The sequence below is a fragment of the Hyla sarda genome, chromosome 7 (assembly GCF_029499605.1).
Source record: "Hyla sarda isolate aHylSar1 chromosome 7, aHylSar1.hap1, whole genome shotgun sequence".
Lineage (NCBI taxonomy): Eukaryota > Metazoa > Chordata > Amphibia > Anura > Hylidae > Hyla > Hyla sarda.
The window spans coordinates 59,069,198-59,085,492 of NC_079195.1; the positions used below are offsets into that span (position 1 = coordinate 59,069,198).

The 16,295-nt window shown below is 46.1% G+C and overlaps 1 protein-coding gene across 3 annotated transcripts in view; it reads left to right on the forward strand.

Annotated features, from left to right (window-relative positions):
• The window catches only part of LOC130281672 (alpha-2-macroglobulin-like protein 1), a 152,088-nt gene that overhangs the window by 74,799 nt on the left and 60,994 nt on the right, over positions 1-16,295 (forward strand). For all 3 annotated transcript variants that reach the window (XR_008846075.1, XM_056529137.1, XM_056529136.1), the window contains 6 exons: positions 1,867-1,987; positions 2,796-2,910; positions 8,618-8,736; positions 11,166-11,333; positions 11,834-12,064; positions 12,405-12,468. Coding sequence is in view for 2 of the 3 variants with exons in the window: in XM_056529137.1 (XP_056385112.1) it covers positions 1,867-1,987; positions 2,796-2,910; positions 8,618-8,736; positions 11,166-11,333; positions 11,834-12,064; positions 12,405-12,468 (818 nt within the window). In the remaining variant the exon portion in view is untranslated. The remainder of the gene's footprint in view (positions 1-1,866; positions 1,988-2,795; positions 2,911-8,617; positions 8,737-11,165; positions 11,334-11,833; positions 12,065-12,404; positions 12,469-16,295) is intronic.

A 16,295-nucleotide genomic window follows, 5' to 3' on the forward strand; every position in this document is an offset into this window, starting at 1 on the left:
TCCTTCTCTCCGTATTCCTAATGCCTTTCATGTCTCTCTTCTTAAACCACTCATCATCAACCGTTTCTCTCCCAAATTAGTTTCTCCCACTCCTGTCTCCGGTTCTTCTGACGTCTTCTCAGTGAAAGAGATACTGGCCTTCAAGACGGTCAGAGGAAAAAGGTTCTTTTTGGTGGATTGGGAGGGCTGTGGACCTGAAGAGAGATCCTGGGAACCTGAGGACAACATCCTAGACAAAAGTCTGCTCCTCAGGTTCTCAGGCTCTAAGAAGAGGGGGAGACCCAAGGGGGGGGGTACTGTTACGCCGAGCGCTCCGGGTCCCCGCTCCTCCCCGGAGCGCTCGCTTCTCTCTCGCTACCGCAGCGCTCCGGGCAGCTCCACTGACCCGGTGCGCTGCGATACCGTCTCCAGCCGGGATGCGATTCGCGATGCGGGTAGCGCCCGCTCGCGATGCGCATCCCGGCTCCCGTACCTGACTCGCTCTCCGTCTGTCCTGTCCCGGCGCGCGCGGCCCCGCTCCCTAGGGCGCGCGCGCGCCGGGTCTCTGCGATTTAAAGGGCCACTGCGCCGCTGATTGGCGCAGTGGTTCCAATTAGTGTGTTCACCTGTGCACTCCCTATTTATACTTCACTTCCCCTTCACTCCCTCGCCGGATCTTGTTGCCATTGTGCCAGTGAAAGCGTTTCCTTGTGTGTTCCTAGCCTGTGTTCCAGACCTCCTGCCGTTGCCCCCGACTACGATCCTTGCTGCCTGCCCCGACCTTCTGCTACGTCCGACCTTGCTTCTGTCTACTCCCTTGTACCGCGCCTATCTTCAGCAGTCAGAGAGGTTGAGCTGTTGCTAGTGGATACGACCTGGTCACTACCGCCGCAGCAAGACCATCCCGCTTTGCGGCGGGCTCTGGTGAAAACCAGTAGTGACTTAGAACCGATCCACTAGCACGGTCCACGCCAATCCCTCTCTGGCACAGAGGATCCACTACCTGCCAGCCGGCATCGTGACAGTTGTTTTGTTGGCCACATATTAAAGTATAAAAAGTCATCGAAAGTCTGTGTACAGGAAAGTTTTCAAGGGTACTCCGATGGAAAACTTTTTTTTTTTCTTTTCAATCAATTGGTGCCAGAAAGTTAAACAGATTTGTAAATTACTTCTATTAAAAAATCTTAATCCTTCCAGTACTTATTAGCTGCTGTATACTACAGAGGAGATTCTTTTCTTTTTGGATTTCTTTTCTTTCTGTCCACAGTGCTCTCTGCTGACACCTCTGTCCGTGTCAGGAACTGTCCAGAGCAGGAGAAAATCCCCATAGCAAACCTATGCTGCTCTGGACAGTTCCTAAAATGGACAGAGGTGTCAGAAGAGCACTGTGGACAGACAGAAAAAAAGAAAATAAAGAAAAGAATTTCCTCTGTAGTATTCAGCAACTGGAAGGATTAAGATTTTTTAATAGAAGTAATTTCCAAATCTGTTTAACTTTTTGGCACCAGTTGATTTAAAAAAATGTTTTCCACCGGAGTACCCCTTTAATACTGTTATTTCAAGCCATTTAACCATTCATTCACACTGTACTTCAACATCACAAATAAATGGCCTGAAGATTAGGTGTCTCTTTGTCCCAGTTTACACTTATAATATAAGTGGATGCACAATATAAGGTAAATGGCATTTTTTAGCACCTTTAGTTAATATATGTCCAACTAGCGATTATGGTAGATCAATCACTGAACTCCTATGGTGCTGCATATGCTGCAATATCATGGCTCAAGTCATTTTCTGGACAGTACAAACATTTCTGGTCTAGCAGTTCTATATTCACATTTGTTACATACTTGGTTTCAGTGCTGATCATTATTCTTCCCTTTTCAGGTACACATTCGGAAAATCTGTCCAAGGAGAGTTTACGGCAAAATTATGCCGAAGAGCTATTTGCTATTTCTGGATGAGTCTATTTTGCCCAGTCGATATATGCAAAGAATACAAAGGCCAGGTATGAAATGATAAGAAGCCCTTTGGAAATGAGAACAGAAAAAATAATTCAGTATTATCGATCACTCTTGGCCCAGAGAAATTTTCTAAGAAAATAATTAAAAATAATGATGCAAAGTGAAAGAGGAGAAGCAGAGAATACAAGATCTGTGTGTGCAGTTCTGTCTTAGGCTGCATTCACATCTCGTTTTTTACATACGGGTGCCGGACTGTCTGGGGGAGGGGAAACCCGGGCGCTCCCGTACCCCAGCCAGATCACCCCGTAAATCCATTTACTTTAATTAGCCGACCGGAGTCAAACGGTGACTCCGGTCAGCTCAGTTTTGACCCGTATCTGGTTTTGTGACTGGACCTAAAACCATAGTACACTACAGTTTTAGGTCCGGTTGGGAAACCGCATACGGGTCAAAACTGAGCCAACCGGAGTCACCGTTTGACTCCGGTCGGCTCATTAAAGTAAATGGATTTACGGGCTGATCCGGCTGGGGTACGGGAGTGCCCGGTTTTCCCCTCCCCCAGCCGTATCCGGCACCCGTATATCTAAAAAACGAGATGTGAATGCAGCCTTATAGAGATCACCAACACCAGTGATCTAATAGTAACAGCCCATTAGATTATTGTTACCATTGATCTGTATACACAGAGATGCATTGCATCATTTCTCCTTGCCTACAAGCCCCTTTGAGTTTCATTTATAAGTATCCTCTTTAACTTTTAACGACAGGAAACTGAATATTTTAGTTCCCTGTCACATTGAAGGATAGGACTTTCAGTGTAAATGTATGTAAGTGTTTTTACTATTTTTACAGACTGACAACAATGGGTGTCTAGAAGTTGAAGTATCTACTGAACCATTTCAGCTACGGTCGTATGACTACCAATTAAACTTTGATGTTCAGGCCTGTCTTGTAGAAAATGAGACGGGTAAGGTTACTAATTCTTGTAGGTAATGATAGAGATTTCTAAAATGTAATCTTCCAATATTCCTGTGCATTTGAAGGTTATATTCTGAAGAGTTGGCACCTCCAACCTACAGGTACGGAAAACCACTGACCCAAGGGCCAGCATCACTAACACATGCTCTTTCTGTAGTGGTTTCTCCTACTGCATCCATTAGTCATGCACAGAATAAAAGAACAGAACTGTTATTTACCATCATTTTAATATTTTATGATTGCAGTTATATAAATTCATTTAGACTTACTTTTTACTATATAGTGATGGGAAGGGTGAATTCTAGTTTTTCTGCCCCCTCAGATAAGTTAAAGTGGTGACCCGCCCCTGTGGCAGCCACTAGGGGAGATGATGTCAAGGTGCTGGGTTCTGCTGGGTGTTATAGTCCTCACAGTATATGTCACATGACAGAGAGATCTAGTGAAACCAATATTTTTCTGTGACCCCAACCCTTTTGTCAATGAAGCTATTCCTGTAAAAAAAGGCAGGAATGGGACCTTCTGGACACTAGAATTCCACGAAACAACTTGTAAAACTTAACCAAAGTTCTTGTGAAAAAGGTAGTATGGTAGTGCAGATGCTTAAAAGCATCTTGGTAGGTCAGGAGGATGGATATTTGGTCACTGTCCCTTTAATTAGCCCTTTTGTAGCAGCTTTACCGAATTTAGCAATCTTGAGATGCTTCCTAAGCATGGGTATGTATAATGACTAATGTAGATGTATGTGCTCACTGGTTCTCTGTTCCAAAATTACTTAAACTGTTGAATGACAATCTTCACAAGTTGGTTCACTGTGGTACAAGATGCAAATATAGACTTCACTTTGTTTACTTTTTGGTAGCAATCTGTGACATAACACTTGGAAAAGCCCACAAAAGTCTTCCTGAAATGGTAAACAGTCAGCACTGACCAGACCAGTTGGCCCTCAAAAGATCAGTGTAATTCAGAGAGATCCTTGTAGGACAAAAATGTTCCTATCTGAGACAGGAAACATATAGGATGATATTCTCACAGCGTGAATAGAAGCAGGAACAGTGACTTGATTGTAGACCTAGGTATGAGGCATGAGGCAGATATGCCTACTGTGATAAGGCAGGGTTACAATGGCATGGGATGGTGGTGTATGGGATGGCAATAATAACTAACAGTTCGTGACGCCAAGTAGCATTGATCTCCTCGCATTAAGGTTTAGACAGTTCTTCTGGGTCAAGCGCTGGGGACTATAGAGGCAGGTTACGAAAAACTATATTTTTCTGAGGCAGGAATGATAGTAAAAATCCTTTACAATACAGATAAGAGCAGGGGAGATGCAAAGTAACCCTTGGGAGCTTTTTGCATTGCTGAGACTTGTAGTGGATTTACTTGACTGGCTTAGGTATTGTAAGCTTTAGACTTGGGATTTTAGACTTTTAGCTGGACACCACTAACGCAGGCTAGGGTTCTGCAAAATGTCCCTTTGAAGCTACACTGCTAGGGTATGAACTAGACCTTGAGACACAGCTGTCTGAGGCTTTCTACTGACACTGTCCCGGACTAGCACTATGTGGCCCATCAACTCACCAACTCCTGTTGCCCATAGCTAGGAATTACCGACTTCACCTGTGCGAGGAACACCTGCAGAATGGTGTTGCTGCTCACATGAAAGGTTTTCTTTTAGGCCTCCTCTGGATCACCACAGCACCCCTCCTAACTCCTCTCCATACTGTCACGATTCGGCTTACGGGTTGTGGATCCGCTGTGTCAGCGAGGGTTTGGCGTGGACCGTGCTAGTGGACCGGTTCTAAGAGGCTACTGGTTTTCACCAGAGCCCGCCGCAAAGCGGGATGGTCTTGCTGCGGCAGTAGCAACCAGGTCGTATCCACTAGCAACGGCTCAACCTCGCTGACTGCTGAGAAGGCGTGGGAGAGAAGGACTAGGCAGAGGCAAGGTCAGACGTAGCAGAAGGTCGGGGGCAGGCGGCAAGGTTCGTAGTCAGGATGGATAGCAGAAGTTCAGGTAACACAGGCTTTGGACACACTAAACGCTTTCACTGGCACAAGGCAACAAGATCCGGCAGGGGAGTGCAGGGGCAGTGATCAGATATAGTCTGGGAGCAGGTGGGAGCCAATTAAGCTAATTGGGCCAGGCACCAATCATTGGTGCACTGGCCCTTTAAGTCTCAGAGAGCTGGCGCGCGCGCGCGCCCTAGAGAGCGGAGCCGCGCGCGCCAGCACATGACAGCAGGGGACCGGGACGGGTAAGTGACCTGGGATGCGATTCGCGAGCGGGCGCGTCCCGCTGTGCGAATCGCATCCCCGACGGCCATGACAGTGCAGCGCTCCCGGTCAGCGGGACCGACCGGGGCGCTGCGGGGAGAGAGACGCCGTGAGCGCTCCGGGGAGGAGCGGGGACCCGGAGCGCTAGGCGTAACAGTACCCCCTCCCTTAGGTCTCCCCTTTTCTTTGTCCGGTAACTGCCTCCCCTGGGATGAGGGCACCGGGAAAGAATGGAGGGTTTCCTCAATGGCAGGCAGCACAGCAGGAGTGGGAATGGGGAGGGAGGGCAGAGGGCGAAGCCTGGCACGGGGCAGTGTGACACCAGGACGGGGGCCATGAGGAGGCACTGAGGCTTGCCTGACGGGACTGGGAGGGGGGGAGAGGCACTTCCTATGGCAGGCAGAGTCCCAGTTCTTGATCTCCCCGGTGGTCCAATCAAGGGTGGGAGAATGAAGCCGGAGCCATGGCAGACCGAGGAGGACCTCAGAGGTACAGTTGGGAAGGACGAATAACTCAATCCTTTCGTGGTGGGGTCCAATAGACATCAGGAGGGGTTCTGTGCGGTAACGCACGGTGCAATCCAACCTGACTCCGTTGACCGCGGAAATGTAGAGCGGCTTGACGAGACGGGTCACCGGGATGCGGAATTTATTCACAAACGACTCCAAAATGAAATTCCCAGAGGCACCAGAGTCCAAGCAGGCCACGGCTGAGAGGGAGGAGTTGGCTGAAGGAGAAATCCGCACGGGCACCGTGAGACGTGGAGAAGCAGACTTAGAACCAAGAGACGCCACACCCACGTGAGCTGGGTGCGTGCGTGCGTTTCCCAGACGTGGAGGACGGATAGGGCAATCCACCAAGAAATGCTCGGTACTGGCACAGTACAGACAGAGATTTTCTTCCCTACGGCGATTCCTCTCTTCCTGGGTCAGGCAAGACCGATCCACTTGCATGGCCTCCTCGGCGGGAGGCCCAGGCGTAGACTGCAAAGGATGCTGTGGGAGAGGTGCCCAGAGATCTAAGTCTTTTTCCTGGCGGAGCTCTTGGTGTCGCTCAGAAAAACGCATGTCAATGCGGGTAGCCAAATGGATGAGTTCTTGCAGGTTGGCAGGAATCTCTCGTGCGGCCAGCACATCCTTGATGCGACTGGATAGGCCTTTTTTAAAGGTCGCGCAGAGAGCCTCGTTATTCCATGATAACTCGGAAGCAAGAGTACGAAATTGGATGGCGTACTCGCCCACTGAAGAATTACCCTGGACCAGGTTCAACAGGGCAGTCTCGGCAGAAGAAGCTCGGGCTGGCTCCTCGAAGACACTCCGGACTTCAGCGAAGAAGGACTGGACTGTGGCTGTGGCTGGATCATTGCGGTCCCAGAGCGGTGTGGCCCAAGACAAGGCCTTTCCTGAAAGAAGGCTTACTACGAACGCCACCTTAGACCGTTCTGTAGGAAACAAGTCCGACAACATCTCCATATGCAGGGAACACTGAGACAAAAATCCACGGCAGAGTTTAGAGTCCCCATCAAATTTGTCCGGCAGGGACAGGCGGAGGCTAGGAGCGGCCACTCGCTGCGGAGGAGGTGCAGGAGCTGGCGGAGGAGATGGTTGCTGCTGTAGCAGAGGCAGAAGTTGCTGTAACATGGCGGTCAACTGCGACAGCTGCTGTCCTTGTTGGGCAATCTGCTGCGATTGCTGAGCGACCACCGTGGGAAGGTCAGCGAGACTTGGCAGCGGCACCTCAGTGGGATCCATGGCCGGATCTACTGTCACGATTCGGCTTACGGGTTGTGGATCCGCTGTGTCAGCGAGGGTTTGGCGTGGACCGTGCTAGTGGACCGGTTCTAAGAGGCTACTGGTTTTCACCAGAGCCCGCCGCAAAGCGGGATGGTCTTGCTGCGGCAGTAGCAACCAGGTCGTATCCACTAGCAACGGCTCAACCTCGCTGACTGCTGAGAAGGCGTGGGACAGAAGGACTAGGCAGAGGCAAGGTCAGACGTAGCAGAAGGTCGGGGGCAGGCGGCAAGGTTCGTAGTCAGGATGGATAGCAGAAGTTCAGGTAACACAGGCTTTGGACACACTAAACGCTTTCACTGGCACAAGGCAACAAGATCCGGCAGGGGAGTGCAGGGGCAGTGATCAGAAATAGTCTGGGAGCAGGTGGGAGCCAATTAAGCTAATTGGGCCAGGAACCAATCATTGGTGCACTGGCCCTTTAAGTCTCAGAGAGCTGGCGCGCGCGCGCCCTAGAGAGCGGAGCCGCGCGCGCCAGCACATGACAGCAGGGGACCGGGACGGGTAAGTGACCTGGGATGCGATTCGCGAGCGGGCGCGTCCCGCTGTGCGAATCGCATCCCCGACGGCCATGACAGTGCAGCGCTCCCGGTCAGCGGGACCGACCGGGGCGCTGCGGGGAGAGAGACGCCGTGAGCGCTCCGGGGAGGAGCGGGGACCCGGAGCGCTAGGCGTAACACATACTGTACCTCAGCCCCATTGAGGCATCATGATCAGCTGGTTTAATCTGCATCCCTTCCCTTAAGGTTACAGTAACACTGATAAACATAGTTATAATACAAGATCACACAATAGCATAATGCAAAACCCCCTGGAATAGTGGGCCCAGAACAGTGACCCTGGAAGTGCCTGAGGCAGTGTTTACTGGACTGGACAACATACTGTACTGGGTCACCACACTAGCAACAACAGGGGGCAGGAAATATACATTTTGCTGACTGACTAGGTCTCATAGCAAATAGAAGGAAAAATGTCACTCTGGCAAAAGCCAAGCCTTGAATGGTTCTTACAGGTTTAGGTATTCCCCTTTTTCTGGGAAAGAAAGGTTGGGCTAGGGATTTTCTCCTGTAACTGCCTAGGAGAGACATGTGACCAGAGCACTATTCAACTGTATATAGTATATTCAAGAATTGTTAACGTTTGACATTTTGCAATACGCAATGTTATTTAACCCTTTGTTAATGCAGGGGAGTTGGAGCTCTGTAGGAGTAAAAAGCCAATATAAAGATTTATTAAAGGAGTTCTGTAGTGGAATATAACTTATTCCCTATCTGAAGGATAGGGAATAAGTTATAGATTGCAGGGGGTTCGACCGCTGGGACCCCCACAATCTACTGTACAGGGCCGCGGCAGTCCACAGAAAGCACCGTGTGGACCCCCACGGGAAGCCGCGGCAGACACCCCCTCCATGTTTCTCTATGGGAGATGTGGGGTTGGACCCCCCCCCCCCATCTAAAACTTATCACCTATCCTTTGGATAGGGGATAAATTGTATTCCACTACAGTACTCCTTTAAGAAAGTAACAAACTGGTCCCTTTGAATCTATTTAGATTAAAAAACATATACACAATGGGGCTCAAAGGATATTCACTTCAATTTACACAACACATTAAATAATGTCCTTTTTTTTAGGCACTGAAATGAATGCTACGGGCAGTTGTCGTATTTCAGCTAAGATTGCTTCAGTGACCTTTGATGACACAGCCTTGTCAGACTCCTATTATAAGACAGGCTTAAGATACAAGGCAAAGGTTAGAGATGATATGTGTCAATTCTCATCTTCTATTTGTTAAAAGCTACCTGATAAAATCTGAATTTGAAAACGATAGCACACCTTAAAGAGTACCTGTCATCGAACTAAACTAAACCTGTCTGACCTCTGGGACCCCTCCCCCTTTCCTCTGATCTCCCGTGCTGGGCCCCGGCTTGGCTCTCTTAGAGCGCATTTCCTAACCAGCACATCAGCTGGTCGAAAAACACGCCCACTCTATTCATCTCCTATCGAGATAAATGGAGGGGGCGTGTTTGGACCAGCTGACCTGCTGTGTGCGAAATGTCACACACAGGAGCTGATCACAGGGGGTCCCAGTGGTTAGACCCCTCGGGATCAGACACATGCCCTATCCTGTGAATAGAGGATAAGTTTAATACCACTGGACATCTTCTTCAACATGCAATAACAATTACATTAAAAATGATTTTAGAATCATTTGTCTAGGGAAAAAAAGCAATTTCTAAATGCAGAATTCTTATTAAAGTACTTAAAGAGTACCTGCCACCATGTCTATTTCTTCATATTATGTTGCTGTTTTGTTGCCCTATTCATTACCTGGCCCTCGCAATTTTTCTTTTTCATTTTCGCTTTGTATTTCTTTAATAATCTTCTTTCAAAGCTTGCTCACTGCCTGTGAGCTTTCTTGGGCAGACGTGGGCGTTACCCGGCAGGCATGACTTCAGCTGAAGCCTGTCAAGTAACACTTCCGCCCTTCCCTGTTCTATGCTGTGCTCAGACACGCATAGCACAGGGAGTGCTGACAGCCGGGTTACTAGGATTCTCAGGGGAGTGGGGATGAGAGGCGGGGGGGTGGAGGATCACTTGTTCACAAAGCCCTGTACATATCCCATATATAAAAAGCTACACTGAAATATAGAAGCACACTAAAGGTATCATATAAATATAAAAAATAATCTTTATTGCACAATTACTGACATACAATTTAAGAATAACAGACACAAGGGTGATATTAAAAACACTTAAAACTGGTTCAGGGAAAGTTGCCAGATGGCAACAGAACGTGTAGGGTCCTCTGTGGCCCTGTCTCCGATGTACCATTGCTGACACCTCGGATATTCTCCAGTTTGGGACGCTTGCCTCATTCAGGGTCGTATACGACATTATACTATGACCACTTTGATTCTTTGTCTGTAAACACGATAACTTACAGTGTACTTATATTTATATACGTATTTTTAGATCCTATTTCTTGTGTGGTTTCTTGTATTGTAGTGTGCTATGATATTCATGCATTTTGGTGTATTAGGACATATTATCATGATACTATTGACATTCATCATTATTTAATGGTTTGGCCATATGTTCAGACTGGAGTCTATCGGGTATTAACTCTCATATACTTTGGGACAGGTGCTTAGTCTTAGGGGAGGAGGTTCATGGCCTCTCCTCTTAGTTGTGCTTTGGCTCAATAGAGCCAGTTTTAAGTGTTTTTAATATCACCCTTGTGTCTGTTATTCTTAAATTGTATGTCAGTAATTGCGCAATAAAGATTATTTTGTATATTTATATCATACCTTTGGTGTGCTGCTATATTTCAGTGTAGCTTTTTCTATATGGGATGTGTTTACTTTTTCACTGAGTAGCACCCACTGCATTGTAGATACTAGATTGAGCCTCCATTCCATGATTGCATAAAACCCTGTGCATTCCACGCACAGCGCTCGCTCCTGCTTGCCTAATTTACAGACAGGGAGCGAGAGCAGAGCAGTGCCACGCTCATGTCCCGCCCCACCCTCACTTCCGGGCTTTGAACTTGTGCCAGTCCGGCACAAGTCCGAAGGCTATGCAGGGAGACATGAAACAGAGACCCCTAGTGGACGGAACGTCAAAGGTGAAAAAAACATATAAATAGTAATTTTTTTTTTTAAATCAACATACATTACAAAAAGTTATTAAAGGAGATTATCCAGTGCTGAAAAACTTATGCCCTACCCTAAGGATAGGGGATAAGTTCCAGATCGCGGGAGGTCTGACCGCTGGGGCCCCCCGCGATCTCCTGTATGGGGCTCCAGCAGCGCATGGGAAGGGGGCATGTTGACCACCGCACGAAGCGGCGGCTGACACGCCCCCTCAATACAACTCTGTGGCAGTGCCGGAGCACTGCCTTTGGCAATCTCCGGCTCTGCCATAGCGATGTATTGATCGGGTGTGTCGGCCGCCACTTCGTGCGGTGGTCGACACCTGTTATCTGGCCAGCGAGGCCCCGTACAGGAAATTGCGGGGGGCCCCAGCAGTCGGACCCCCCGCGATCTGTAACTTATCCCCTATCCTTAGGATAGGGGATATGTTTTCAGAACTGGACTACCCCTTTAAATTACATGAGGAACAACATATAAAAAGTTTTAATTGATGACAGGTACTCTTTAAGCATTTGATTTTTTCTAGATGATTTTGGAAAGTGCTGATGGATCCCCAATGAAATCCCAAACTTTGTATTTGACTGAAGAATATGACAAGACAATAAAGGAGCATGTGTATGAGACAAATGAGGATGGAGAAGTCTACTTTACCTTGAACACCAGGCCATGGAATGGACATTCAGTGTATCTGACGGTGTGTAACTACAAGACAGATATTTATAGACTATAGGAAAGGGAAATAACCATTTATTTTAAGACAGGGTAATATTCTTAAACGAGACTAAGAGACATTCATACTCTATAGAAAGGTTTTTTTTACATCTAGTCAGCAAGTATTCCTAGAGTTATGATTTGAGGATATCCCTTACAATAATGGAGATTCCTGGTGCACAGAAAAATTTTCTATTGCACTATATATACTCTTCGGGATGTCCCATAAGTGAATATAGACATAATACAGAATTGTATAGATAAATAATATGAATAAGGATAAGATGATCCCTTTTTCTTCTAAAACCATGCTACCCAAGATCAAGGTTAAATGATAAAATTTTATATAGATTAGAACATTCGAGTATTAAGATGATCAGATGTGTTAGAATAAACCTATAATAGTTGTCCATGACACTCTTCGATATCTGGAGGTATTCCATCACTGTATAAATCTATTGTATTTGTAATAACATTTTGAAGGCTACATATCAAAAGAAGAAGCCAGAGAGAACTTATGGAGAGCTCAATCCTTACGCCGCTGATGCATATCGAACCCTTCAGCCATTCACCACCATTACACAAAGCTTCCTTAAAGTCCAACCACTTGACCGCTCCCTGTCTTGTGAGAAGATGCATGAGATTGAGATTGACTATATCATAAGAAGAAGCGAAGTGCTATCTCAAGAAGACAGTCTAGAGATCCATTATATGGTAAAAAGTCACTTTTCTCAATTTACATATCAGCAGAAAGCAGCATTGGTATGGGGTGGACTTAATTTCTCCATTTAGCATTTTGAAGGGGGTATTTATTGGGCAGAATCGACCCAACTGTTCTAATAACTCTTCTTTATTGGGTAAAATTATAAAGTTCAAGAAACAGTAACCAAACCATAACATAGTTACAAATACAATAATCTACTCTGTTGCATAGTCAAAGATTATCATTGTCTTAAAGGAATGTATTATCAGAAATTTCATTATTTAAATTATAAAGTCTTATATTATAAAGTTTTTATTATATACACACTTGTTTTTTGTTTTTGTTTTTAAGGTTATGGCCAAGGGAAACCTTCAATTGCATGGAAAAATTGAGGTCCACAATGATAAAATATCGGGTAATTATTTGTGCTTAGTCCTGTAAAAGTAGTATTTTATTTATGTACTGCCACATATTCCACAGATATATAAAGTTAGGTAGATGGTATGAGCTATTCCACTAGTGATGATTTCCTATCACAATGAGTGGCAATTGAATGGGGCAATGTTGCAGTTCCCTGCATAGCCATGTAGCATGAGGTTAGATCTTATTGTCCGGCATAGTTCCAATGTTCTGTAATATCCAGGCCCTGCTTGTCAAAGAGACAAATATAAAAAACAAAGCGCTCCCATGTGTAGGCTCCACAGTAGCAGTGAGTGAAAAATAGTTACAAAAAAAAACTCACCAATGAGTTGTGCAAAAGCCAGCATAATATCAAAGAAAGGTTCATAATCAACCCACAGTAGGTCTGCTACTCCTCCCCAAACACACTCCCAGTGCGAAGACAATAGAAAATAGCCACAGTTCATCCTGTATATAAAGTATAGGGCAGCATTACTTTGCCTTGATGTTATACTGTGTAATTTGATTCTGTACACTAGGTAATTGTTTTTTCTGCCACATATATGGTTTACACATGAGGTTGGGGCTCTAGGCAGACTGAGCAGTATTTTCTGCCCACCATCTATGTACATGGGCATTGCATTGCCTTTTTTTATCCATGTATTTATGTATATTTTTTACTGCTGCCTCACAAGCAACCTGCCTCCCTCTTCTCCTGATGATGATGAAGCCCCTTCTGCACCCGGCTCCAAGTGCGATCAGCTTCATCATCATCCAGTTGTTTCTGCATGTCACTGATGTCCTCCTCAGGTTCCTCAACAGTGTCTGCTTCAGGAGCCGGAATACTCCCAACACCACCTACCACGCCACTCTCCTAATCACTCCTTGCCCGTCTAGCGAAGGAAGCGGAGGATGTCTCTTCAACTTCTTGGCTGGGCAGTAGCTGCTGACTGTCCTCTAGTAGATCGTCCTTACTAAAAAGTGAAGCTAAACCCACAGCGTATGATACTTCTATGGGGGAAGAAAAGCATAGGACAGGGACTGCTCTTGGGCCATGCCAACTGATGGTTGTGTCTGAGGAACCCACTGACTGTTGACTGGGGGTGTCAGATGTCACTTGTGATGAAGTGGATGACCGAGTTAACCAGTCAATGACAGCAGATGGGTTGCTGGTCGAGACACGACCGCTAGCTGATACTGGGAGCTCAGGCCTCTCGCTGCGACTCTTGCTGCCCCTCACCCCAGTCTGCTGCAACCTCTGCCGGTGCGCCTGATGAATTTAGGCCTCTGCCACTCCTCTGTGCACTTCCTGGCACTTCTTTGCCTGACATACTTAGTGTGTATATGAGGGGAGTGCAATACGCTCCACTACACTTAAAACAGTATTTGTCTAGAACAGCATCCGGTGTGTACTTTTGGCTGGCCTTTCACAGTAACTAAGCCCTTAGGAGTATAACAGGAACAAAATGGCATACCACCTAGATGTACGTACGTGGTATGCACTTATGAGGGGAGTACAATACGCTCCACTATGCTTAAAACAGTATTTGTCTACAACAGCAGCAGGTGTGTATTTTTGGCTGGCCTTTCACAGTAACTAGGCCCTTAAGACTTTAACAGGAACAAAATGGTACACCACCTATATAAGCACAGGTTACACTTAATAGAGGGCAATGTTCTCCACTCAGCAACCTGTATTAGCCACTAATAGCAGGTAATTATGGCTTTTAGTGCTCTGCTCACCCTAGGGGCTGGCTACAATTAGCTTTTCAGTTGTTGTACACACCAGTGCTGCAGCACACAGTCGCTGTGTAGTACACCCAAAATTGCACTCTCTCTCAATCTCTCTCCTTTCCCTAGCAGTGCTTCAAGGCTGGATTTGGGCTTGAGGTTAATCACTGCTGTAAAAATGCTTTTCTGTGCAACACACACTGCTCTCTGTCCCTCTCTCTCTCTGCAATAGAACACTGAAGTGACTGGCCGCAAGATGGCTGCCGATTATATAGGGCTGTGACATCACAGGGCTGGCTGCTGATAGGCTGCATGCATGCCTTGCTGCCTTCCCAAAGTTCCTTGCCCCATGTCCTCACATGTGGATCCGTCATTTTAGATGCCCTGGAGCCTGGACAACACTAAATGGAGTTTAATGAAGCGATTAGTGCGATCGAATCACAGTGATATTTGGATTCATTGTGAAGCAAATTTTTCCTGAAATTTGTAACGAATTTGGATTCATCAGATTCGATTCGCTCATCCCTATATATGTTCTTCCTACGTGAGTGTGGCAAGGTTAAAGGAGTATTCCAGGCAAAACCTTTTTTTATGTATATCAACTGGCTCCGTAAAGTTAAACAGATTTGTAAATTAGAGCAGGTAGAAAGAGTATAAGTCCGGCACTGCTATGCAGGTGAAGGCAGTTTACTGGATAATAGGTATCCGCTTTCTCAGGTATGGGTAGAGACTGGACGGTGTGTGCTATGTCGGGGTGCTGGTTAGAGAAGGCACATATCGCTTGACACAATCGGGACAATGTAGAGAAAACCGCACTCACCCGATCAACGTGCACAGATTCTTTATTCCGTTGAACATCAACATAGAACACAGGAGGACTTATGGTCGGCAGGAACGCCAGGGAACAGGAGGTGTTGTTACAGCTGTTTCACGGGAACACAGCCCGCTTCGTCAGACTACACCCTCTGATGACGCGTCGCAGGTTAAATACACACCCACGATTACGTCAGCAGAAGGGTGTTACACACAGGTAAGTGATTTAAAATCTTACAAAAGTAGAAAAACCTTTAAAATCAATACCCTCTACAAAAATCTATGACATATATGGACTTCTATTTATAAAAATACACTGAAATCTAGCTTATCATTAAGTCCAAGATTACCTTGGGCATCCGTACGCAGGATGAACTCCGCCTCCGTACGCAGTAGTAGCTTTTTCCTATCAATCCCTTCTTTGGGCATTATTCTCTTTATCCCAAAGAATTTTAATGCGGCTGGGTCATTATTATGAGTGGTTTTTAGATGTTCCAAGACCCGAGGGCACCCTTTTCCTGAACGAACTGAATAAAGGTGTTCTCTAAATCTGATGTTTAGCGATCTTGTGGTGCTACCTATATAGTAGCGGCCACAGTCGCAAAACATACAGTAAATAATATGATTCATTTTACAATTGATGAATTCCCTCACTTTGATTTGTATTCCTCCAATGGTGAAAATTTTACCTACTTTGAGTTTAGGGCACCATTTGCAGTTCCCACAGCGGAAATTACCGCATATTGTGGGGCCGCTTAGCCAGCTCGAGTTCTCCTTACTGGAGTATTTACTGCTAGTTAGGATGTCGCCTAGATTTGTAACTCTTTTGTAGGAGATGAGGGGTTTATTATCAAATTGTGCAGATAAAATAGGGTCACTCTGGATTAAGTACCAATGCTTGTGAATACTTTGCTTTATCTTTTCAGCCATATTGTGTGAATGTAAAGCAAAATCTTCTATTATTGTTTTTCAATTTATGCTGTTTTTTTTTTAGAGTTTTTTAAACCACTGTTTTGTAGAAGGGAATTTCTGTCTTGTCTATTGGCCCTATTGTAAGCTGTCTGCAGAATTGGAGGTGGATAACCTCTTTCTAGTAGTCGTGCAGTAAGCTCTTTAGCTTGCTTTTCAAAGCTACTCTGGGTATCGTTTATTCTCCGCAAGCGAAGAAATTGCCCATAGGGGATGGGGGTTTTGATGTGACCCGGGTGGTAACTCCTGTAGTGTAGGAGAGAATTACCCGCCGTCGGTTTCCGGTAACCCTCTGTGCGCAATTTGTTTTCACTAATTCTTACTAAAACG